The sequence below is a fragment of the Aricia agestis genome, chromosome 15 (genome assembly GCF_905147365.1).
Source record: "Aricia agestis chromosome 15, ilAriAges1.1, whole genome shotgun sequence".
Taxonomy (NCBI): Eukaryota; Metazoa; Arthropoda; class Insecta; order Lepidoptera; family Lycaenidae; genus Aricia; species Aricia agestis.
This window is the reverse complement of record NC_056420.1, coordinates 3,822,957-3,848,482: the sequence shown is the minus strand read 5'-3', so window position 1 is coordinate 3,848,482 and position 25,526 is coordinate 3,822,957. Positions and strand designations below refer to the sequence as shown.

General features: G+C 34.4%; 2 protein-coding genes across 4 annotated transcripts; both read right to left on the bottom strand.

The window, feature by feature from the left end:
* Positions 1 to 8,088: 8,088 nt before the first annotated feature.
* LOC121734169 (probable bifunctional methylenetetrahydrofolate dehydrogenase/cyclohydrolase 2) lies at positions 8,089 to 15,799 on the bottom strand. 2 transcript variants are annotated; one of them, XM_042124619.1, is made up of 7 exons: positions 15,655 to 15,799; positions 14,734 to 14,831; positions 13,858 to 14,313; positions 12,141 to 12,349; positions 11,679 to 11,801; positions 11,123 to 11,257; positions 8,089 to 8,424 (listed from the first exon to the last, which is right to left on the bottom strand). In XM_042124619.1, the coding sequence occupies exons 2-6, from the start codon at positions 14,823 to 14,825 to the stop codon at positions 11,139 to 11,141; spliced, it is 999 nt and encodes a 332-aa protein (XP_041980553.1). In that variant the 5' UTR covers positions 14,826 to 14,831; positions 15,655 to 15,799; the 3' UTR covers positions 8,089 to 8,424; positions 11,123 to 11,138. The 2 variants fall into 2 exon arrangements, with proteins under 2 accessions (XP_041980553.1, XP_041980554.1); XM_042124620.1 differs by lacking the exon at positions 14,734 to 14,831 and having other exon boundaries at positions 8,090 to 8,424; positions 15,655 to 15,798.
* Positions 15,800 to 19,835: 4,036 nt separating this feature from the next.
* On the bottom strand, positions 19,836 to 23,131 carry LOC121734168. 2 transcript variants are annotated; one of them, XM_042124618.1, is made up of 5 exons: positions 22,728 to 23,131; positions 22,562 to 22,633; positions 22,397 to 22,480; positions 21,925 to 22,008; positions 19,836 to 21,832 (listed from the first exon to the last, which is right to left on the bottom strand). In XM_042124618.1, exons 1-5 carry the CDS (start codon positions 22,816 to 22,818, stop codon positions 19,971 to 19,973), a joined length of 2,193 nt encoding a protein of 730 aa, XP_041980552.1. In that variant the 5' UTR covers positions 22,819 to 23,131; the 3' UTR covers positions 19,836 to 19,970. The 2 variants fall into 2 exon arrangements, with proteins under 2 accessions (XP_041980552.1, XP_041980551.1); XM_042124617.1 differs by having other exon boundaries at positions 22,397 to 22,633.
* Between the last annotated feature and the right edge of the window lie 2,395 nt (positions 23,132 to 25,526).

The following is a 25,526-nucleotide window of genomic DNA, read 5'->3' as shown; positions in this document are numbered from 1 at the left end:
TTTTTCATTAGAGTTGACATCAGGAAAGGTCATAGGTTTTTAACCTTTCGTGTAGTGCGAAACGACACAGCAAAGCAGGCGTGAAATTTCGCCGCGCATTAGAGAGGAGGATATAACTTCCTCTCCTACATGGCGGCCTACTCTCTTTACAAATATTCGATAAGGTCGCCTGTCTCGCGAGTTTCAATTTTTTTACCCATCTCAACAATGCAAAACGCTATTAAAGAAATGTTTATTTCAATAAAATTACTTTTAAAATAGTTTTTTTTTGCGTTTGTAAACGCCTACACTTAACACGTCACAGGCCAGTATAAATAGTCAGTACTCAAGATGCATCTCGGTCTCGAGACACGGTTCAGGCTCTGTGATTGGTTGGCTGTCAAAATTTGAACCAATCACAGAGCCGAACTGCGTCTTGAGACCGGGTCACATCTTAAGTACTGACTATATATACCGGCCTTAATGTTGTTAAAACTGATCGTCTCGTCAGTGTACTAAAGGCAACTAGCCAGAAGTTCGAAGACTGACGTTAATTTAATATCAGTCGGCGGTCTTCGGGATCTAGGCAGATATCGTCCCAATTTATTATCGATAAGTGCCTACTGGCAATATACTGTGGCATAGCACATAGGCGATAATAGGGATGATGACAAGGTCAAAGATTAGCGAATTTTGTTAATAAAATAAAGAAATCACAGTAAAAATCAAGTGGTCCCAAAATTTCAGCTTCATATCATTTGTATTTTTTTTAAATGCGCCTTCAAAGTTAGATATTCAAGTCGAACTTTTTTTCAATTAAATTTCTTAATATTTGTATACAATTCGATAACTTATGCAATTAAAAGCAACTTTTGTTTTGTAACCACTTTCATAAACGCAATATTTAATATACCTGTCGAACAATGTTGTCTCCCGATGCATACAAACTACGAAAGACTGACGTCATACTTTCGTAGCACTTTGTATGGAGCGTTTCGGGCAGGTCTTTTTTATGAGATATTTGAATTGTCATATCTTGGTGAATTTTTAAGCTATCAGAGTCATTCTTTCAACGATGTTTCTATTTTTTAAGTGTCTTTCAATTACCGATAAAAAAATAGTCATCATGCCTATTAAGGGGGCAATCGACGTAATATTTGTATGTACAGTGTAATATCCTCGTCCTCTAGTCGCGTTCCTCATGTGTCAGGGGCATGACCTCCCCCTTCTATGACCTTTCTCCTTATGGTGTTACGCCAGCTATTCCTATCTTCAGCCACCAATATTATATTATCTACTATAATATTATTGTAATTTGTATGGGCAAACTCATGACGTTGGGGCGCTTGCCCGTACAATTTGCAAAAAAATGCTATTTCAGCGCTGCTACTTTTACAGTGCTCAACTCTATACAAGGTGTAACAATAATAAGTGATAATACTTTAGGGTGTGTATACAGTGTTCCTTGTAGAGAGTTCACTGTGAAAGTAGCAGCAAACTGTATAAGGACATAGTACAGGTTCCCTAGAACATTTTTTTGACTTGACTACTCAAGCTAATTTCTCGTGTGTAACTTAGAGATAGAGATAGAAAGGATTAGAATATATTTCGATTTGATGGTCCTAAAATATGGATTGTTCCTCTGTTAGGTACAGGTTCCCTAGAACATTTTTTTGACTTGACTACTCAAGCTAATTTCTCGTGTGTAACTTAGAGATAGAGATAGAAAGGATTAGAATATATTTCGATTTGATAGTCCTAAAATATGGATTGTTCCTCTGTTAGATACCACTTTCCAGAATTTTCGCAAAGGAAATTGTTGTTTGTCTTATCAAAATGTAGCTACTCACGAAAAATTAGCTCGATAGTAATAAAAAAAATTTTCAAGGGAACCAACCGGACTATACAGAGTGTCACAAAACTAAGTAATAATACTTTAGAGTGTGTATGAGTTCAGTGTAAAAGTAGAAGCGCTGACAGAGCAATTTTTTTTCACTTTTGTATGGGTAATGGGGCGCTTGCTCATACAAATCGCAGAAAAAAATTGGTCTTTAAGTGCTGCTACTTTCACAGTGAACTCTCGACAAGGAACACATACACCCCTAAAGTATTATCACAAAATTTTGTTACACCCTGTATAACAGTTATGGCTGGACATAAATCTTATTCTTAGTACAAAAACTAAGCCAAACCGTAGCCTAAGGCTGCGTCCCCATCAGACACGGCGCGGCGCCGGCACCGTGTTACGGCACGACGCCACCACCGTGACACGGTGCGGCTTGTCTGGACAAACACTCTCGTTCGAGCGCAAATATCGACTGAATAGGGACCGTACGCGGCACCGTGACACGGTGCGGCTCCGTACCGTATCACGGTGGTGGCGTCGTGCCGTAACACGGTGCCGGCGCCGCGCCGTGTCTGATGGGGACGCAGCCTAAGCCAAACTAATTCCTCTTGTTATGACTAAAATCTAGATACTAGTCCATACAGGTAACGAAAACGTTTGCTTTAGACACTAGCAACAGGGTGTTTTCAGTTCGACCGAACTTGCAGGTGTTATGACATTAGCATCAGCCAACCTGAACTGAATTTCAGAAATCAGAGGCTTAAAACCCGAAGTATTTTGAAGGGATCGATTTTTGGCGATCGCATAAAATTGTTCATGCTACACGCTTGATACCTAATAATAATAATAATATTTTTATGGACGCTTCACACCACGTCAGTCTGGCCCGTGCTAAAGGTACAATTCCGTGCATCGCCATACATTTTCATACAATGACTATTGTTGCGAGCGGCCGACGACAGTCGTAGGTCGCGCGCGGCTTACGACTGCCGCGTTGCACGGAATGTACCTGAAGGACCTGTGTTACGGGTACCAGACAATATACTATTTTTATGGCCTGTTTCACCGCTTCCTGATAAGGTGCCCGATAGGGTTATTTGACAGATTTTCCACACTCTATCTGTCAAATTAAGTGGTGGATAGCCTTATCAGGAAGCGGTGAAACAGGCCCTTAGGGTCGCTATTTAATAGTTAATACACATCCATCACCCAGGAACTTTTGAAAACTTTTTGTTCCGTCGGCGGGATTAGAACCCGCGACCCCCGGCTTGAGCTACCAACATCAACAGCCCACCAACTGAGCCACAAAGGTCGTCATATAACTAATATAAAATATAAATGCGAAAGTGTCTGCTGTCTATCTATCTTTTACTTCTTCATACCCAAACCACTGAACTGATTTTGCTGAAATTTGATTTAATATGTAAAAAAAAATTCGATTTCCACGGGATAATTTTGGCGCAACGGAGTTGCAGATGTCATCTATGATCCATCTTTATAATATCTATACATCTATAGGTACATATAAATTAAATTGGAATGTCTGTTTGTAATATTGAAAGAACCGTTCTTTACTACATGCATATGAATGTATGTAGGGTACATACACCAAAACAACATTTTTTACCATTTTTGTCTGTATGTCTGTTTATTCCGGATAATCTCTGAAATGGCTGGAGCGATTTCGACGGGACATTTTTTGGCACATAGCTGATGTAGTAAGACATAAGTCATAACTTAGGCTACTTTTTAACCGACTTCCGAAAAGGAGGAGGATAATATATTTAACTTTTTTTATATTGGTTCGCGGACAACTCCGTCGTTTGTTGACCGATTTCCAAAATTATTTTGTTGTTGTATGAGATGTAGCCCGAATTTGGTAACATGATCACAAAAGTGGTGATCTGATGATGCATTCCATGAGAAATCGACGAGACTCCTTAAAATTTATATGGAAACATATAGTGATTTTACGTTTTTCTAAAGGATTTTAAGCTTAAACTAAGAATTAAACCAAAAAATAAGAATTTGCGCCGAAGTACACCCAACAAGACACCCAACAAGAGTTCTGTATTTTTTTGAAGATCTAGATTAAATGAACTAAAAATTATTAAATAATTCATATTCAGTCTGTACTTAGTATTTCTGTTCTCACTCTTCGTTATTTTGAAGTAGGTAGTACCTACTAGGTACCAGCTAACCTAATCGCCAGTTCTTTGACAAAATCTTATATCTTTAAACGAGCAATTCTTGTATATATATAAATATATAATTGGAATCTCGGAATCGGCTCCAACGATTTTCATGAAATTTAGTATATAGGGGGTTTCGGGGGCGATAAATCGATATAGCTAGCAATAATTTTAAGAAAATGTAATTTTATTCGTGTTTTATCGAATACCGAGCAAAGCTCGGTCAAATAGCTAGTATAACTTATATGACTGGTACCGACTTCAAATTATGAAGATTGAGAACAGAAATACTGAGTACAGAATAGGAATTATTAATTAATACTTTTTAGTCTATTTAAGAAAATTACTATTGTCTTTACCTTGGAAGTCGGTTTCAATTTTTATTTAAAAGTAATAATTTTACTCTTATTCGTTATCCTTAAGATTTTCTATACTTACATATTAGTATTGGCGTTTATTCTACAACTTTAGGTTCATGAAAAGTGATCAGATCAACTATTTAACAAGATCCCATTTTTACTATTTGGGTAAGGAAGGGGAGAAAAAAGAAAATTAAAAAAGATTTTAATTTTCTTTTTTTATCACATTTTGCTGACGCGGACGAAGACGCGGGCAACAGCTAGTTAACATAATATAAAGCTGTTTTGAAATTGTATGCAACGATTTAGGCCTTTGTATTAGCTCCGTGGATTTAGCCTATAGGTTAGACCCTTTTTGTCTAAACCTTGTAGCATATTAAAGTATACTTATAGCTCTATAGCTATAAGTATACTTTAATATGCTACAAGGTTTTTGGGAGTTAATTCTAGGGAGTTTTTGGTGACAAAGAACGATCTATATCGTTCTTTGTCACCAAAAACTCTGTGTCACCAAGAGTTAACATACAATCATTTAGGGTGGGTTGCAACTTGCACCAGAGGCGTGGTTTAGGTTATCATCAAATATGGCGTCCAATATGGACTTTTACTAGGGATTTGACAGTTCATTTGACATTATGTTATGGTTAAAGTTATAGTAAGTTGGTGCAACCTACCCTTATAATACAGATTGATAGACAGACAGGACACTATTAACTATCGCGTTTTAAATATTATGTATTCATAGTATGAATCCACTCAAGCCTAAACTAAATTTTACAGAACTAGGCTACCTAACTAGGTCTGCATCTACTGTACAAATTACATCACATCAATTCACAGAACTAATATGTAAGAATCCTAGTCAGTAGTTGCAGCAAAATGCAAGTTTTCCCCTCATTAGAGCAGCCATGTTTCTCGGCGGTCGTTAATGGCTTGAAGTTGCTTACTCTGAAATACTGGACATTTTACAAATATAATGCATTCGTACATACACTGCAACATTTAAATGCTAGATGTGACGGGCACGGCAATTTGCGTTTTAGCACATTGTGATAGAGATTAAATTAGAATGCACCATTTCTAGGGCTGTCCAATATTTATTTATCTTGGGCACACTTTGTTTTAGAAGATAATTCCTTATAATTAGTAAAAGAACGAGTAATTTATGTGTTTGGGGCCGTCGGGTCCTGGCTTTTTTGCTGAAATCATCAGCTAGTTTCTTTGTTTTGTGTTTAAAATTCAAGAAATTCTGGAAACAAAGAGATGAAAAAAAGAATTCCTATTTCACAGTTCGAGGATATAAATAATTTAGTTAAATTAAACGGTCGGTTGCTTAAAGTAAATGAGAAACGAGGCGATGCGGCGCACAGGCGCTGCATTTAAGATAGAGATTCAAAATTGAACTTTATTTACTAGTGGATAAGGTATAATTTATATATATATATATATATATATTGAACTTTATACAAAATTGAACTTTATTTACTAGTGGATAAGGTATAATTTATATATATATATATATATATATATATATATATATATATATATATATATATATATATATATATATATATATATATATATATATATATATATATATATATATATATATATATATATATATATATATATATATATATATATATATATATATATATATATATATATATATATATATAGCCTCTACACGTTGGCCGTGTTTGCCGAACAGAAGGGGACGGCGCTATACCAGAAAGAAAAAAAGACGCAATTAATTCAATCTCGCATCTATAATCTTAAGGCCGTGTAGAGGGTCTACACGGCCAACGTGTAGAGGCTGCTTAAGATTATAGATGCGAGTGTATTGATTCTAATAGCTCGCCGCATCAATCTTGATACTATAATAGCACCGACCGTGACATCGGAGCGTCTAGAATGGGTTTAGAGCTGACCAAACATAAACAATTTATCATGGTCGAGTAGCACTATCATCGCTAACTTCGTTATGCTATTTTCGATAGAAATTCGAAAATATTCTGTCAGTTGCGGCGAGGATCTACAAGCATAGATACAGACCTACAAGCATTTTGTGGATGACATAATATTTTCACAATGTCATTTAGTTACCGCCAAATGCATTGGCATTTGGCGATGTATTGACATCTTCTTCAAAATCCTACTAATATTATAAAGCCGAAAGTATGTGAATTTGTGAGTTTGTTACATAGGCTACATTTTTAACCGACTTTCAAAATGGAGGAGATGTTATGATCGTTTTCATTTGATTTTTCCTTCAAATTTTGCACGAATATTACTCAGAGGTCGGGTCAACACATAGGCTATATATTATTACGATATCGCCTAGGGTGGGGGGGAGGGGCTCAAGTTTCAATATTTGTAGTTTTTTGCTGATATCGCTAAAACAGTTTGTTGTAGAGAAAAAAAAGTTTGGTACATAATTAGGGAATGCAATCTCGTTCTCGCGAGATCTCGGCCTTTTTTAGCGAGATTGATCTCGGACGAAAAAAAGGCGAGATCTCGCGAGTTTGACGAGATTGCACTTGAGCATAAAAACGTCTTATTCGAAGCGCGGACTGACACGGACAGAGTTGCGATCTCGGAGTAAAAACAAAGAGGAGCTGGCATAAGCAACGATGCACTGTGATTTTCGACTAGGTCCTGAATTTTGACTTCTCGTTGCTTTGTTATTTACAAAAGAACTATTTTATTACTAAAAGATTTGTGTTTGATAGTGTGCGCTTATATAATTTTGGACGTGGCGGTAATATCGTGGAAGTCCGCGGTAATACGATAACATAGAAAAAGGGGCACAGCTAGTAAATAATAATATGCTGCAACACAAAATATTGTATTAATTGAAACACGATTTTATTTTATAAATAACAGCAGACACAAATCATTTAATGATTCATTTTTGAAATGTAATTTGAACTTTTCGATTGAATAAGGTCCGAGCCATTAGGTAAATAATATCAATTTGTAACATTCATTTTGAACTTTGTTCGAGCCACATAAGGTTGATATTAGCCTGTCAAATATTATCCGATTAGGCCGGTCGTAAAAACCTTAGCGTATGAGATCTAGCACAATTGGGGCCGCCAAAATAACCCAATTACTCTTTAGACGGCCACGTTGGGTCCTTCATTCGTACGTGCTAGCGATATTAAACTACTTTAATATTATGTTAGAACCGGTTTAAACTAGAAAATTTTGAGGTTATTTTGACGTTTCATTGTTTTATTGTCACTTCTGACGTTAGTGACAGTTTTAGCAAAATAAGTTAGCATGAGAGAATGTGAGTGTATACTGTATCTAAGGCGTTTTATTGACATAATCAGAAAATAGGGTTGTCACTTGTTTGTTTAGGAAATGTAAATAAGTCTAAGTAAAAGAGCAAATTTTATAACATATCTTTTATTACATTATACTTAATTAAAACAATGCATACTATAAATAATTGAAAATAACAGCATTAACATAAGTATAACAACTAAAATATTTTAATGGACCATAATATGGAATGAAAATCGGAAAATATTTTTAAACATTCAACCATTTTACATAAAGAGTATACTTACCTAAAACCTAATCTTAACTTATAATACTTGCAAAACCTTACAAACTAATTATTATTACCTACATATAATTTATATAAATATAATTTATATAAAAATGCAAAAATTTACTTTCAAAGTTAGTAAGAAATATTTTTACATCTCTCACATTTAAGAGATTCCGATTTAAATACATTTAACAAAAATAAGTCAGTGTGAATTGAGCCAAATTTTAACATCAAATAGAGCATCTATTTACAAACCCTAATTCTTTTGATTTTATCAGAATTGAGAATTTATTTTGTGTAAAAATGCACTTTTTTCTGGACCTATTTCTAGCACAGTTGCTATAAATATTAAACGAACAAAGGCTACAAAAATAGTGCCCTTATCGGAATTTTAAAGTTCCAAGTTTAATTTCTTTTCCACATAATAATATATGTAGCAGGCCCTGAACTTTATGACACTAACCTAAATGCCAAACATGTCAATTCCAGTCTTTCCACTTTGACCAACTAAACTAACCAACTGCAACTGACCAACTATTTTTCGTTCCCAACGTTACAACTTTTTAGTTGGTTTGATAGGAATATTTTATTTTTTTGAATTTGTTCCCGTTCACACAACTTTATAATAATTATAATAACTATGAAGTTTGTTGTGTATAAAAATGAACTGGCCACTTACTGGCCACTTATAATTATTATTGATAATGGCCGTGTTCGTCGGCGTAATTTTTAGCGCATTCGCTGCAAAACCTAGTTATTGCGCATGTCCAAATCATGTCATGCCATGGCAACGACAACTGTTTACGACCTGACATTTAACCCAATTGCAATTTGTTGGTGGAGTTGCAATGAACAAACCAGTGGGAGAGCCATGCTTCGGCACGAATGGGCCGGCCCGACCGGAGAAATACCACGCTCTCACAGAAAACCGGCGTGAAACAGCGCTTGCGCTGTGTTTCACCGAGCGAGTGAGTTTACCGGAGGCCCAATCCCCTACCCTATTCCCTTCCCTACCTTTCCCTATTCCCTTCCCTTCCCATCCCTACCCTCCCCTGTTACCCTATTCCCTCTTAAAAGGCCGGCAACGCACCTGCATTTCTTCTGATGCTACGAGTGTCCATGGGTGACGGAAGTTGCTTTCCATCAGGTGACCCGTTTGCTCGTTTGCCCTCTTATTTCATAAAAAAAAACAAATTTTTCCAAGTGATCCATATCCATATTTTCCAAAATAAAATAATCAAACACTATCATAGTGTTAAATAAATTATTTGTGCGGCTGTTAGACAATTTAGGCTTATGTATTTATGTTTAGCTTCTATTATTTTAATCATGTACTTATAAACAATTAAGACGTTGTTTACGACTTGACCAGCAACTTGTTATGGCGTTGCCATGACATATTTTGGACATGCGCAATAAAAGCTTTGTCCAAAAATACGCCGACGAACACGGCCTATGAGTAAATACTTTATAACTTTGACTGAAGTATTGTTTCATTGGGCGTGTTCGTCGGCGTATTTTTGGACAAACCTTTTATTGCGCATGTCCAAAAGATGTCATGGCAACGCCATAACAAGTTGCTGGTCAAGTCGTAAACAACGTCTTAATTGTTAATACATGATTAAAATAATAAAAGCTAAATACATAAACCTAAATTGTCTAACAGCCGCACAAATAGTTTATGTAACACTATGATAGTGTTTGATTATTTTATTTTGGAAAATATGCATATGGATCACTTGGAAAAATTTAAAAATTTAATTGTTTTTTTTTTATGAAATAAGAGGGCAAACGAGCAAACGGGTCACCTGATGGAAAGCAACTTCCGTCACCCATGGACAGATATAGATGCAGGACATAGATGCAGGTGCGTTGCCGGCCTAGTTTTAAGAGGGAATAGGGTAACAGGGGAGGGTAGAGATGGGAAGGGAAGGGAATAGGGGAAGGTAGGGAAGGGAATAGGGTAGGGGATTGGGCCTCCGGTAAACTCACTCACTCGGTGAAACACAGCGCAAGCGCTGTTTCACGCAGGTTTTCTGTGAGAGCGTGGTATTTCTCCGGTCGAGCCGGCCCATTCATGCCGAAGAATGGCTCTGCCACTAGGTTTGATCATTGCAACGCCACCAACAAATTGCAATTGGGTTAAATGTCAAGTCGTAAACAGTTGTCGTTGCCATGGCATGACATGATTTGGACATGCGCAATAACTAGGTTTTGCAGTGAATGCGCTAAAAATTACGCCGACGAATATGGCCGTTGTGTCGAGTGCATAATAATTTGGTAAATATCAAAGAGAATATAATCACTAATTGCTTTGAAAATGATTGAAGTCTGTGAGAAAAACGGAGGAAAAGTTTTTCTATATGAACATTTTCAATATACGAAAGTCCGGAAATTTAAAAGTGGAGCTTTGTATTTAAGGTGCATAAATTATAAGAAATTGAAATGCAACGGAAGCATAACTGTAAAAGTAAGTTTCTGTCCTCATACTTTTGCAGTTGGTCCGTTGAGTTGGTTGGAGTGAAAAGAGTCCTTCAACTCCTACCAACTATACTGACCAACTGTCATCCGTTCAATGGACAGAACGATCAGACAGAAGTTTTTGGCCAATTTTCAAAGCTTAATCCCGATTCCCGCCGATTTATTTTATTAATCAATGGACGTGTTCGTTGGCGTAATTTTTAGCGCATGCGTCGCAAATCCTTTTATTGCGCATATCCAAAACGTGTCATGTCATGGCAACGCCACGAACAAAGTTGTTTATATACTTAGTTACCTGGCAAATTAAAACAACGTGTACTTTGTTGTTGCCATGATTTTGACATGGGCAATAAAAGGTTTTTGCAGCGCATGCGCTAAAAAATTACGCCTACGAAGTACGAACACGACCATTGAAAAGGTAGGTTTTGTTTTTAGATTGTCATTTGTTTTTATTAATCTGCATTAAACCTAGTAGGTTTAATGCAGATTAATAAAAACAAATTGGTTAGTTTAGTTGGTCAAAGTGGAAGGTAGCCATCGAGTTCCATTCTGCACAACCAGTTGGTCTAACTAGAATAGTTTTTTCAAAAATAAAATATGGGATCAACCAGTTGGTTAGATTGGAATTATTCCTTTACCGAGTTCCATTCTGCACAACCAGTTGGTTAGTTTAGTTGGTCAAAGTAGAAAGACTGGTCAATTCGTGTCAACTGTTGTATCTATTGGAGTTTCCTGGAACGCTGTGCCGCTTGGAATGTGTTCTGCATTAGCATGGCCACTGTCATTGGTCCCACTCCACCGGGCACTGGGGTTATGGCCCCAGCCACTTTGATCACCTCTGGACAAGGAATTGATATGTTGAGATGTGTTTTGGAATATATTTTATTAAATAGATTTTTTGGTACCTACTTAATATTATTATTTTGGTGTCGCTTTTTTAAAATGTAAATTGTAAAATAATAATAATAATAATTGAAATATAAGTTTAACTCCGATTTTGAAGCACACCACTTATTTTAAGATAGGTCTAATAAAGTATTTCTAAATAATAATAAAAATCTTATAATTTTTAAGTTACTTACTTAAAAATTATAAGATTTTTATTAATTTTTATAATAACTATTAGTTTTGTAAATTAATATATGTACTTAGCACTATTTTAACTATAAATAATAATTATTATTAATTTAGAAATCAAATTAAGGAAATATCTATCTATTTATGTTAAATTATAAAAAAGAAAATATTTCTCAACTCACCATCATAATCAACATCTCCCACCAGCTTGGTTTTGCCCTCCGCGGTGGTGATTCTCGTGATTCCCACATCCAGGACCGTAGCACCGGGCTTCACCATGTGTGCTTTGATCAGCTTAGCTACACCTAGGGATAGCAATAATTTTTTAGTTTACTTTAAATGCAAAATTAGTAAAGGCCTGAATTTATTTATCATGTTAAAAACACAATACTAATAATTAAGATAATTAGTGAATGTTTTACTTTCTTTATTAAAGGTGCAAGTACAAAGATATAAGAAATTAATAAGATAAAGTTTAAATTAATTAGAAAATATTAAAAATATCAGTAAAGTATTACACTATAACAATACGGAACCCTACAGACCATTCGTTCAATTTATTTTCTTGAAAAATTTAAGTACTTATTCCAAGATTTTTTAAAATATAATATTAGGACAAAAACAAGACTATACACAATAAATACCTGTTGCAGTGATGATAATATCAGCATTCCGACAGTACATTTCCAGTTGTTCCTGCGGTGTGTATCTGTGGCAGATAGTCACAGTAGCGTCCATGCCCAGTCCGTTCTCGTGTTTGGCATCGCTGTGCAACATTACAGCTATTGGCATGCCGACATTCTTGGATCTACCAACGACGACAGCATTGCGACCGTGGGTCTCTATTTTGAATCTAAAAAAAATATAAAATGTATTTAACCAATAATAATAAACAAACCTTAAAAAAATGCAAAACCCTACGAATAGAAGCACCAAAACGGTCAAGGAATCAACTAAGACCACCAAAAACAGATCTTGATAAAACAACTATAGGAAACATAGCATCTTCGTTGGTGGGTTTCAGTAAGTCTATCAGAACAGAAGACTCATCAAAAGTCCTTGCAAAATACCAAGAACTAGAAAAGAAATTAACTGAAATCCCAAAAGTAAGCAAAAATCGCACTAAATATAACCTATCCGATACAACATTGCAACTAATTGAAGAAACGAAAAAATTATCTCAAACAACACTAAAAAAGAAAACATTAAAAAGATATCTGAGCTAAGTAAAAAAATCAGGTCAAACATTAGGAAAGAGAGAAAAATTAAGAGACTCCAAACATTAGAAAAACATATAATCAGAACAGGAGGGGTGAGCAAGGCACTTAAGGAACTCAAAGGACACACTAAAGAGTGGATACCCAAACTCAAAAAACGTACAACTTCCAGCACAAATAGAAAAGACATCAGCAAAATAGCTACAACTTTCTACAGAAATCTGTATGCAAACCCACAAAATCAAACCACAGTAAATAGAGAAAGCTTACCCAAACCCAAGTGCCGGAAATTCTGCCATGCGAAGTGGAAAAAGCCATTCGCAGTCAAAAAATGGAGAGAGCCCCAGGCCCAGACAAAGTACCAAACGAAATCCTAAAAGGCACCATCAGTAAACTCGTACCTGTTCTTACTACAATATTTAACGACATACTAAAGACCGTAGAATTGCAAATGGTTGGAAGAAGTACTGGTCGCCCAAAGAAATATTTAAATCTGACATGAGTTTAACTGTAAAAAAGAAAGCATTCAACACCTGTGTCCTATCCGTTATAACATATGGCTGTGAAACCTGGGCCCTCACAAAACAACACCAAGAAAAGTTGGAATGATGCCAGAGATCCATGGAGAGAAGCATGATAGGTATAAAGAGACAAGACAGGATCAGAAACACTACAATAAGAGAAAAAACAAAAGTAATAGACATACTTACTCAAATAGACCAAAGAAAGTGGAGATGGGCCGGACACATGCTAAGAGACAAACAAAATAAATGGAGCACAGCCATCACTCACTGGTACCCGAGAGATGGTAAACGGAGTAGAGGTCGCCAACAAACCAGATGGGGAGATGATCTAGCATTAACAGCTGGACACCACTGGAGAAGAGTAGCACTAGACAGAACTGAGTGGAAAAGGCTGGAGGAGGCCTATGCCGAGAGGCACACTGACCTTAGAGACATCTTATAGCTTGAAGGCAGAATAAGAGGCTATCATCATCATCATCATCAAAAAAATGAAAATCAGGGATCAATTTTACCTAATTACTTAATACGCTGCTTACCAAAGAAGGAACAGAGATTTGTTTAAACTATTACTAACCTTTGAGGTGATTATAAAATAGGAACTAAATATATATAAAAAATACCTCTTCAACATCTCAATAACAGCTAATGCAGTGGCAGGAACTATTGTAGGCATATCTAAGAACAGCTGTCCAGCGTTGGTAATGTGGAAACCGTCGACATCTTTCTCTGGTGCGACAGCATTACAGGCTTTTCTCTCATTGATATCACCGGGCAAAGGCAGTTGAATCAGAATACCATCTACATTCTTGTCCGCATTTAAATCTTTAATAACTTTCAATAATTCTTCTTCCGACAGGGTTGCTTCGTATTTCAGAGTTTGAGCCTCTATGCCACAGTCTAGTGCAGCCTTTATTTTATTCTTGACATAAGTATGGCTAGCTGGATCATCTCCAACTATAATACACCTTAGGGAAGGTGCACGGTTTCCAATGTTGATCCAATTTTGAATTTGAATTTTTAATTCATCTCTAATTTCCTGTGCAAGGGCTTTTCCGTCCAGGATCTTGGCCATGACACTGTTAAAAAAAAACATAAATTCAGTAAAATAAAAAAAACAGATAAAAATATTAGATTTGTCACTTTATAGAATCCAATGTGTTTTATTTAGAATTATGAGATTTTTCATTTGACTACTTCAAAACTACAGAAACTTAAAAAGTGCTAAAATTAAGTAGTAAAATAAAAGTTCCTTAAAGGAAAATCTTAAATTAAAATTTTAAAAATTTAAGATTTTTCTTTATGGCATTGTTGAGTTAACATATTTTGTTAAAGATTAGAAAAAAATTACAAGTATAAAGAAAAGTCTATCACATAAACAAAATTTGATCCAAAATAATTGTTAATATTAGATTAATTCAAAATAAAAAATAAAAATATAACACAAAAATGACAAAAGGTGAAGAAGCCACACACTATTTTCTCTAAAATAAATTTACCTGGCCGAGCCCAGAGAATCTACATAGGAGTGACTTCTCATTGTGGATTTCAGTAACGTACTGGCTAGACGTAAGCAAAAGATTTGCCTCATCGCCTACTGTTGACGTAGAGAGGTCATTAGTTCAGCGTATGGGCATATGATAAACAATTCAAAGATAGAATCAAAAACATGTTAATTGGGAAAAAATGTGGTGAATTCTGGTTTGAAACTGGTTAAAATGGATTATAGTGCATACAGGTTATCACATATCGGACACAATGATGCACCAGTTTAAACTGCTTGACTATCACTTTGTTCCAGTTATGTTCGGAAAATTAAAAAAAAAAACATAATTGGACGCTGTTAAGCATTAGTGTACTAACCCACAAAAAATACGTATTGAGTTCTTTAGATGATTTAGAACAAGACTGCATTCAAAATTTAACAACAAAAAAACACTAATGCCTAACAGCGACCAATTAAACCTAAATGCTAGAGATATGAGACACAATTATTTGACTTTTATAATATTTCTTCTGGAGAAGCAATTTTAAAACATGATGTGAAATTGACCAGCACACAGGTATTAAGTTTGCATTCTCAAAAGTAGTTGGGTCTCTAAGTTGTAAATGCTTTTTGGATTTAGACCATAGGTGAAGCTACCATAAGGACCTAGGAACCTCGTTTACAGCAGGCATCAAATTAATTTCTGCATGTTAAATTTACTTTGCAGAATTTGTGAGGTCAAGGAAATTTTTGAATGAAAGCATGGTTGTTTTCGAACCAAATAGTTATCATACAATGTACGAGTTTTGTTTGTGCTGTATAAACATGTTATTAAACAATAGTTGCAGATAATTAAACTAAAATGATGAAATGTGATGATTGTAATATTGACCAAAGATAACCTTAAATATCTGGAATGTTAAAAATAACTTACATTTTCAGCTGTTGCACGTCAGAGAAAAACTTTAATCACAATTTTAGTTATTATTTGTTGAAATTGAGTAGGTATTCAAATAAGAAATCACAATTTCGCACGAAGATTTTAGCACAAACCAATGTGTTTTGGTGTTTTGACTTATGATTTTGACATTGACGTTTGACCCCTCAAGTGCGCAGTGTGTATAAATTCCGGAACAACGGAACTTGTTGCGTTTTTACCCCACTACCCAATGTGGTATAGATATTAGATAGCTGTCATGGAGCTATTTTTTGCAAAGCCTTTTATAAAAAAAAATAGGTTTTCTTTCGAAATGGGCTTTCAAGGGTGAATAGCAGTGTTATATTATTATAATGATAATAATAATAAAATATTACTTCGCACATAATTTTTTTATTCATGGGAGAGCCGTGCTTCGGCACGAATGGGCTGGCTCGACCGGAGAAATACCACGGGCTCACAGAAAACCAGCGGCAAACAGCATTTGAGCTGTGTTTCGCCGAGTGAGTGTATTTACCGGAGGCCCAATCCCCTACCCTTTTCCCTTCCCTACCCTCTCCTATTTCCTTCCCTACCCTCCCCTATTCCCTTCCCTACCCTCCCCTATTACCCTATTCCCTCTTAAAATGCCGGTAACGCACCTGCAGTTCTTCTGATGCTGCGAGTGTCCATGGACGACGGAAGTTGCTTTCCATCAGGTGACCAGTTTGCTCGTTTGCCCCCTTAATTCATAAGAAAAAATTAACTGCTAGCTACAAAAAATTATCATAACCTGCAATGCACCTGACCCTAACTTGACTACATACATAAACCTAGATCTCAAAATCTGTAAGGTCTAGAAAACAGATTTTTTTACACAAGTAACTTCAGTTAATGAGGATTAAATGCTCAAGACGAAAACCCGATTACTGAAAAAATGCTCGATATATTTTTTTTTACAAAAAACCTTGTTTTAGATACATTTTTACTTGAATCTTCGAAGTTTGCTGTCTTTTCTTTAATATTATTTGATATCTAAAAAGGCATTGATTTAACCTAAATTTGCTCAAAATGCTTTTTTTCATAATCATTATAGTTCGCCTTTTTTTCAAGTAAAACTAACTTGGCGATGATTCCGTGTCGTCCTTTTTCACCTGGCATATGAAAGACGGGCGTGAGTATGAAGAGAGAAGGACGATGTTTGATTTTTTGATCAGTAGGAAGTAGCCCTCTTAAATAAACGTAATAATCGTAATTTAATTGGCAGCAAGTATAATTATCAAAATAATTATAATTGCTGCCAATTAAACCAGTGATTAAAATTGAAGTTGTTATTATTATTTATCTTGTATCCGTGGTTAAAGAAGGAATGTTTTATTAATACAATAAGGAATAATATTATTTTGGTAGGTACCTAGTCAAGTCAGTGAAATGGGTATTTTTTAACTGATAGACATTAGACGTACAATGTAACATTGATGAAACACAATAAGTATATTAATATTATGTACTTAGGCAAATAGCAAGGACAAAAATTGAAGGGCCCCCATTTCCTCTCCTAATAATAATATCTTAATAAGGTGGACGTTGTAGGTATTCAATTATTTCTTGTATGAACAATGAAAATTTTTTTTACTCCACGTATATTCTGTGAAATATACATGGAGCCATACTTTAATTTTTAACACCTCCATCGTGGGTATAGCAGACACAATAGATTTTCAATTTATAGGGCAGCCGGCTGCCGCTTGGGGATTGATTGGTTAAACGTCCTCCAACCTATATTTAGGTGCAATTATTTACATTGACCATTGCATTGCAGTCAAGAGTAGTCAAGACTGTAGAGTCTAGCCTCTAGACTCCGAACACAGTAACCGATATTATCTTATTTACTCATTCGGCCGCACCTCAATCACTCACTACTCGAGTGGGCGCGGTTCTGACGTCACTCCGATAAGGGGGTCAATGCTGTCAGTGTGACATTTGACGGGACTGTCAACATGCAATAAAAACAGTAAACACGTAAGACTGTTTGTAACGGTTGCTTATCTGAAGACCCCCTGGTGTGTAGATACTAAGTGTAGGCCTCAACATTGTCTGTGTAGAAATTCGTGAGCAGCGAGCCGAAAGCTTTTTACGTGGGAACGTGCAACGTATGTTATTAAAAAAAAAACACAATAGCTATAGACAACAGTTATCAAAATTATGTCACTGTCAGATCGCAATCTACCAATAACAACTCGTCTGATCATTGATCTACTAATAGCGTGTCTCCGTTTGCGCACCCGCTTACTAGTAATGGGAATTAATGCTATTTTCTATTAATTTCATTAACATGCTAATTTTGATGTCACAGCATGCTAAGTATTATTGCTTTGCTATTTGCTAAAAACGCGGCATCGTGAATTATCGGTTCGTATCGCACCGCTCGCCTCGTGTATTATTTCGCATCGAGTGAAAAATAGCAATTCATTAACAGTTAGCACCGCGGTGCGAAACAGCGCGGACGTGATTTTTATCATGATCGCAGACTGTGGCTGCGCACGATAATATTAGCAATCGTATTTTTTAGCAAGTACTATTGATTTAACTATTGCTAATAGGCATTTAACAATTAATTATTATTGCTAATGCTATTTTCACCAACACTACCGCTTACTCCTCACTCCACCAATGATACGTCTTGAAAATTTTAACACTATGCCTTTTCCTTCATTGCAAAGTGATATTAAAGTTGTGCGCAGCCTAGGCGGTAAAAATATTTTATTTAAAAAAATATACTATACAACAAATATACTTTTTTCAATGTAGGCGTGATAGGAGTCAAATCTATTTCTAACATCAATAGAAAATTTAATCGAAGCACACAGTGTCGAAGCAATACAATCGAAAAAGCCAGTCAACAGTCATAGCTCTTTTTGTTGTTCCATAAATAAGTTGTAAAACCTTTATTGATGTTGTTTCCGATTAGGTCAAAAACACAACAGAAATACAAGGAAGACACCCGGATGTCGTCATAAAAAGTTTCTAAGGAAAACAGTGTCGGAAAATGTTATCTTATCATACTTAGTAACAAATTAAAAACATTGATCTCTGTTTTTTATCTTATTTCGTCATTGTGTCAAACGCCTCTCTGGGTAGATACCTTCCAGCTGGTATGTTTCCAGTGAATCTTCTGTGGTAATGTCAAAATTAACTCTCGACATGTTTTTTTTGCGCGTGCAAGTGTGTACCTAATGAAGTAAATTAACTATTAGAAGAATAGGGTAGCCTGTGTAGTGAGTACACTCTGTTGTGACAATTTTGTTTTGTAGGCCAATAATTTTGATAATTAATTATCAGTTAGTTCCAGGGCAAATTTTATCCAAGCCATAATTTATTTGTCTATATAAAAACAACGATATCAAAATTAAAAATACAAAAAAAAATACCAATACATTATCCTTAAATACATACTTACATACATAAATACCTTTAATACAAGTGGAATCAAATTATAAAAAGGAAACCGTCACAAGTTCACAACAGCTCTTAACCGACCACATCCCATGGACGGTTGTGACAGCGGTTAGGGTCAGTCGTAGGGTCAGTAGTGACAAAGTATACAACAAAAACCTGGTTTATAATTTAACAAAAACCTGGTTTATAATTTAACAAAAACATTAATTAATAATAATTATTGACTCGGGTGTAAAAACACCGATGTAGCCTTTAAGGGTTAAATGTTTATGTAGTTTCCAAACTTTGCTAAAGCTATTATTATAATAATTGTTTAATTTATATTGTTATCTTAGATATAATATTATAATCTATATATTTATAATACTAGCTGTTGCCCGCGACTTCGTCTGCGTTAGCATAGTAGATCACATCCCAAGTATTATTTATTGTACAAAAATATTCAATATACAGAATTGAAGGGGTGAGTGGACAAAGGTGTTAATTAACAAAAAGTTCAAATAGGATTATGGGTGTTTGAAAATTGTAAAATATTTAATCGATGTAACTAATATGGTTTAAGTTTTAAACAAAACCAAAGTATTTATTTGCCTTGAATATATCATTATTTATTAGATAATATACATAAAAAGGTATTTATTATTTTAGTTTTATAAATATTGATAAATTAGGAACATAACACCTTTGTTTAATTTAATATAAATCATATTTAAATTATATGAACTTAAAAAGGTCTTATGTTAGAAATAAAAGAATTTAACGATTATTACTTGAAAAAGCTTTATTTAAATAAATAAAACGTTACAACTTAGAAGGTCTAGGTCAAAAATGTGAAGTTACAACTTGTTGGCAAGTAACACTATCAATAATAAAAATTAATCATTATTCAAAATGTTTATATAATACCATTGAGACTCTTTTTCAATGTACTCAAGCTGTGTTTTTATATCAGCTATTTTTTCTTTAGAGATTTTACCCTTTTGGTTATTACATGTCAAGGCAACTTCCGGGATAATATTAGGATTTTTTACCAGAGAAACTTCTAAATATGGTGTGTAGGGGTCATAGTTGGTCTTATAAAAATATCTACCATAATCTTCATGGCGAATCCATTTTACATTCCCTTTAAAGTTAATTTTTTGTTTTAATGTATTTGTATTGGGTATAACTATGCCCAAATCATTTTTTAATTTGGTAAAATCATAAAAATGATGATTCATATCTTCTATGATAGAGTTATTCTTAGATGCCCTTTTAATTATATTTCTATACTGATTAGGAGTAAATATTTTCTCATGCTTTCTCAATAATTTTTCTATACGGCCAAAATCTCTGTCACAATCAAGAAATGTATGACCTACCTCTGGAAATTTATGTTCAATGGATACAAATAATTTCTGTGCAATCATGTACTGATACAAAACAATTAAGTATTGATTCTTATTTTGGCCACTGGCAGAATCTGACCATAGCAACAAGTTTTGGGAACTATCTACATTAGCTAACTTGCTTAAACAGTAAAAAAGCGAACTAAGAACTTCTACACTGCCCTTTCCTCCACAGTCTTCAGTCCAAGTGCAGAAATAGGACCTATGTCCATTTTTATCAACTATATGTATACCTTCATTGTAGAACCAAATTTGTCTTAAATAAAAAGCTTTTGATACTGGAATTTTAGGAAGCGGCTGTGTCTGCTGCATATCAAAACTAATATATGTCATGTTTTGTCCAGACACCGCCATCTCCCTTTCCAGTTTTTGTAGCTCAAATGCTCTTTTATAGTTCTCAATATGTTCTTCAGTTTGAGTATTTGAATCACATTTACAACAAACATCTGTTCTTGGCTGCCTAAAAGAAAGATTGAATTTGGTGTTAAATATTTTTCTATATGTGCATTCCTTTATATAATATTTGGTAGGTTTATTTTCATCCTCACATTTTTTTGTGTACATTGAATACATAGTTTTAATTGTAAGTAATGGATTTAAGTACTGTTTGTGGATATTTTGATTTCTAGAATAATGAGAACTTTCAGATGGAAAACTTCTAATATGACTGCTTATATAATTTTCTACATCAACATCTACCTTGTGCCTGTAAGAATGAGTTTTTCCTCTCTGATCTCTTAGTGCTTCAACATTATTTAATTTAATTTTTGATTGAATAACTGCTAACTTTCTATAACCGATTTGAAACATATTAGAAAATGCAGTCTTACAAACTTTTATATTAGTACTTCCTTTTGGTAGAACATAGGTATAAGTTGTGCATCTCTGCCTTTTTGGGTTAGTTAATGCTCTTTTGACTTTTTCAACTGTTATAAATTTTGAAAGATACATATTCTTTTCATTATTATTTTTTAAACTATAATATTGGGAAAAGAGAGATGCACAATCAATATCACAAAATTTTTCATAACACTTATATTTGCATGTTTCCTTGCATAATATACCAAACCTTGGTTTTTTACTTTCCATTGTTTTACCCTTCCTTGTAACATAAGCTTTGCCTTCCTGTCTTAAAATACTATTCCTATTTTGTTTCCACTCAGCTTCATTTCTTGATCTCTTCTTAGATAACTTTTCTTTTAACTGAAAAATTTTTCTCTTCCTCGGTTGCAATATATTGTTGGTCATTGGAGATTCCTCCTGAATTTCAGTTGCAGAAATATCGTTTGATGAAGATGATGGTATATATTCATGATCGGTACTAGCAGGACTGTAGGGTTCTTCTGGTGCTAAAATGAAATTGATGTACAAATTAAATCCTGCTCAACAAATCATACCAATAAAGTATACTTTTAGTATGGTAAATGGAACGAATACTTACAAATAGGTGAATTATTATTATCATCACTATCTTGGGAACCATATTCCTGTGGTGTATCCTGGTTATTACAAATGTCTTCATTACCTATAAAAAAAGTTAACAATTTTATAATCACTAAATAGTTTAAACAAAGTCATTTAGAATTAATTTTCTTAGTAATAATAAATTAGATACTTAATACAATATAATCCCAAATACCTGAATATAGTTATACCTACCCCTATAAGTATAGAATGTGTGGATGTTTATTATGTTTTCACACAAAACTACTAAAAATTAATGAAAGTTCAATAATATTGTAGTTTCATTAATTTTCAGTGGTAGCTTATACTTCAGAATAGCAAATACATTTTTATATAGGTATATCCTGCGCGACAAAGTCACAGACAATGGCTAATAATTAGTATAATATACTAACTACTAATATACTACTACACATATTATGTGTCAAATTCACTACATTTTTACTAACCTTGCTCAATGTGATCGACAACTAAAATAGATGGAGAATGGCACTTCGTTGGGACATAGCAATCATTCTGAATATTTTCAGTATCTGAAAGTAAGCAACAAAGGTAGTGAAAAAATATGTCTTTTTGCCACAGAATACTACAATTAATTAAGTTTCCATACTTACTGTTTGCAACGTCGTTTGTACTGGACGTATTTGGTAAATCACTTGAATGACTAATTCTCTGATCGACGGAAGCTGAAAGCAATAATATTTTAGGACAGAAATATGTAAAATACAACACTAATGCCTTTTTATATAAACTAAATTAGTTTTTTGAAGTAGTACAAACCTGTCTCGCAGCTCACATTTTCTGTATTCCTTGTATTTTCATTGCTCAACACTAAACTCAATATTTGCCGTGAACGTGAATTTAATGACATAGTGGTTTATCTACACTTTATCTACACAATCAAATAATAACAGAACTATAACTATAAAAAACAATCTCACGTCTCACGAAGTTATGAAACTTTTTGACAATATCAAACTGTCATTCGTTAATTCGTTCCGTTTGGCGGGATGGGATCAAACCAAGGCGGGATATCGAACGAAATGTCATTGTCAAAAAAAGTGTGATCGGAAATGTGACAAAGGTTGTAAAATGCTTCAACCATAAACAATAAAAAAAATTTTTTAATTAGACAAATTCCAACAATGGAATTTAAAGACAAAATCACCATTGGTATAAGGATTTTTAAAAAAATATTATTTAATTTAGTATGAACAAAGATAATAAAGAACATATAACACCTTTGTTTATTTTTTAAACTTAAAATCGTGTTATGCGTGCGAATATGCAATAGGCACATTGGTAGATATGACCTTATATTATTCAAAATGTATTTATGTTATTGATCTTTCGAAAATGTATCAGCTCATACCACATTTGCAGTTCGGTAATGTTACGTGTTTGTCAGATATCACCTTTGTCAAGATCTGTATTTCTGAAAAGAATGAAAATTTGCGCTTTTTTAGTTCATCATTCGGTTTATCATCACATAAAACCTATGTTCATTCGAAAAAGTATATTTTTTAAATTTTGTCAGATAACACCTTTGTCCACTCACCCCTTCAATTAACTTTCCTACGATTTTATTATATACAGATTTTTCGCGCGGCTTTGCTTGCGTAATTTAGGACTTTCATGCAACCGTACATTTTTCCGCAAAAAATAGCCTTTGTTCCTTAACGTGGTCTATTCTTCATGTTTGCCAAATAACATAAAAATTGCTCCAGTAATAATTTTCCTCCGTTTTTTCCACATTTTCCTCTATTTCTTTGCTTCTATTAGTCTCAGCGTGATAAAATATAGCCTATAGCCTTTGTCGATAAATGGGCTATCTAACACTGAAAGAATTTTTTAAATCGGACCAGTAGTTCCTGAGATTAGCGCGTTCAAATAAGCCCTTTCAAATAATTTCCCCCATTTTTCCCATTTTTTCCTTAGGAATAATTATTTGAAAGGGCTTATCTCACGAACTTCTGAAGCAATTTTTCTGTTATTTGGCATAGATAAGAAGTAAATCATAGGCTATTTTTATGGACTCATTTTTCTGTGAAATATCTAATTTACGCGGGCGAAGCTGCGCGGAACGTTATATTTCGCGTGGTCACGACATCACGCGTAAACGGCTGGACCCATTTTGCTGGGTATTAAGATACTTTGAGTCCCGAAAAAGAACATAGGATACATTTTGTCCCGGAAAATGTACGGTTCCCGCACAATAAACTTTTATGATTATCGCCTAAACTATTCAATCTATTTTGATGAAATTTGGTATGGCAATACTTTCAGTCTCGGGATACAAGGGATACTTTTTATCCCGGAAAATGTACGGTTCCTGCACAATAAACTTTTATGATTCTCGCCTAAACTATTTAATCTATTTTTATGAAATTTGGCATGAAGATTGGGGATACAAATTTGAATCTGGGACAAGGAATGTTTTTTGCCCCGGAAAAATGTGCGGTTCCTACACAATATACTTTTCTGATTTGCGCGTAAAAGACTTAATCGATGTACGGGAACAACTATAAATTAAAGTCTTGAATTTTAACGGACGAAGTCGCGGGCAACAGCTAGTAATATGATAATTATTATTGTAAATTCCCATGGTCTTTTGACTTTTAACGCGTACAAGCAACTAATATCTATTCTGTGGTACAAGTACATGATACAAACAACTTACAACGATAGCCTCGACGTCACAAAATTTCATACAAATGTACTTACATGCATTAGGTTTTTGACTTGCCTTTTGGCTTGCACCATAGACTTATTTACGACAATATCTATTGTGTCTCGTTTTCCACGATCGACGGGTTAAATATATTATAATATATACTAGCGACCCGCCCCGGCTTCGCATCGGGTATAAAATATGATATAGCCACTGAAAAAATGATTAAAATCGATTCAGCAGTTTTGACTTTTGACTTATATCACAGAATAGATAATAGTACAAGATATTCATTATTATTACCCGTGGCCCGCATTGGTCGGTACAGCTCCGCAAAAGCTACTTCCCGCAATTTTAAGGGTTCCGTAGCCGAATGGCAAAAAACGGAACCCTTATAGATTCATCATGTCTGTCTGTCTGTCTGTCCGTATGTCACAGCCACTTTTCTCAGAAACTATAAAAGCTATACTATTGATAATTGGCAAGTAGATTGTAGTCTGTAAACCGCATTAAGATTTTGATACAAAAATGGAAAAATAAATAAAAATTTTAGGGGTCCCCATAGGTACAACTGAAAAAAAAAAAATTTTTTTTCATCTAACCTATGCGTGTGGGGTATCTATGGATAGCACTTTAAAAATCATATTGAGGTTTCTAATATCATTTTTTTGTAACCTGAATAGTTTGCGAGAGTGACTCTTCCAAAGTGGTAAAATATGTGTCGCCCCCCCCCTCTAACTTCTAAAGTAGGGGCATAATAAGTCTAAAAATAATATATGATGTACATTACTATAAAAACTACCAATGAAAATTGGTTTGAATGATATCTAGCAAGTGGTTTTTTTTATACGTCGTAAATGGTAAACCTTAAATTAATTTTCATTAAATCAACTGAAATATAAAAATTA

Bases quoted from the DNA above. Each gene is read 5' to 3' on its own strand.
- LOC121734169 (XM_042124619.1), bottom strand. From the start codon at position 14,825: ATGAGGCAAATCTTTTGCTTACGTCTAGCCAGTACGTTACTGAAATCC. The intron at 14,314-14,733 runs GTAAATTTATTT...TTTTTTTAACAG, and splicing joins GATTCTCTGGGCTCGGCCAG to TGTCATGGCCAAGATCCTGG. The intron at 12,350-13,857 runs GTATTTTTTATA...TATTTTTTTTAG, and splicing joins GTTATTGAGATGTTGAAGAG to ATTCAAAATAGAGACCCACG.
- LOC121734168 (XM_042124617.1), bottom strand. From the start codon at position 22,818: ATGTCATTAAATTCACGTTCACGGCAAATATTGAGTTTAGTGTTGAGC. The intron at 22,634-22,727 runs GTTTGTACTACT...TATTGCTTTCAG, and splicing joins AAATGTGAGCTGCGAGACAG to CTTCCGTCGATCAGAGAATT. The intron at 22,009-22,396 runs GTTAGTAAAAAT...CTTTTTTTATAG, and splicing joins TGTCGATCACATTGAGCAAG to GTAATGAAGACATTTGTAAT.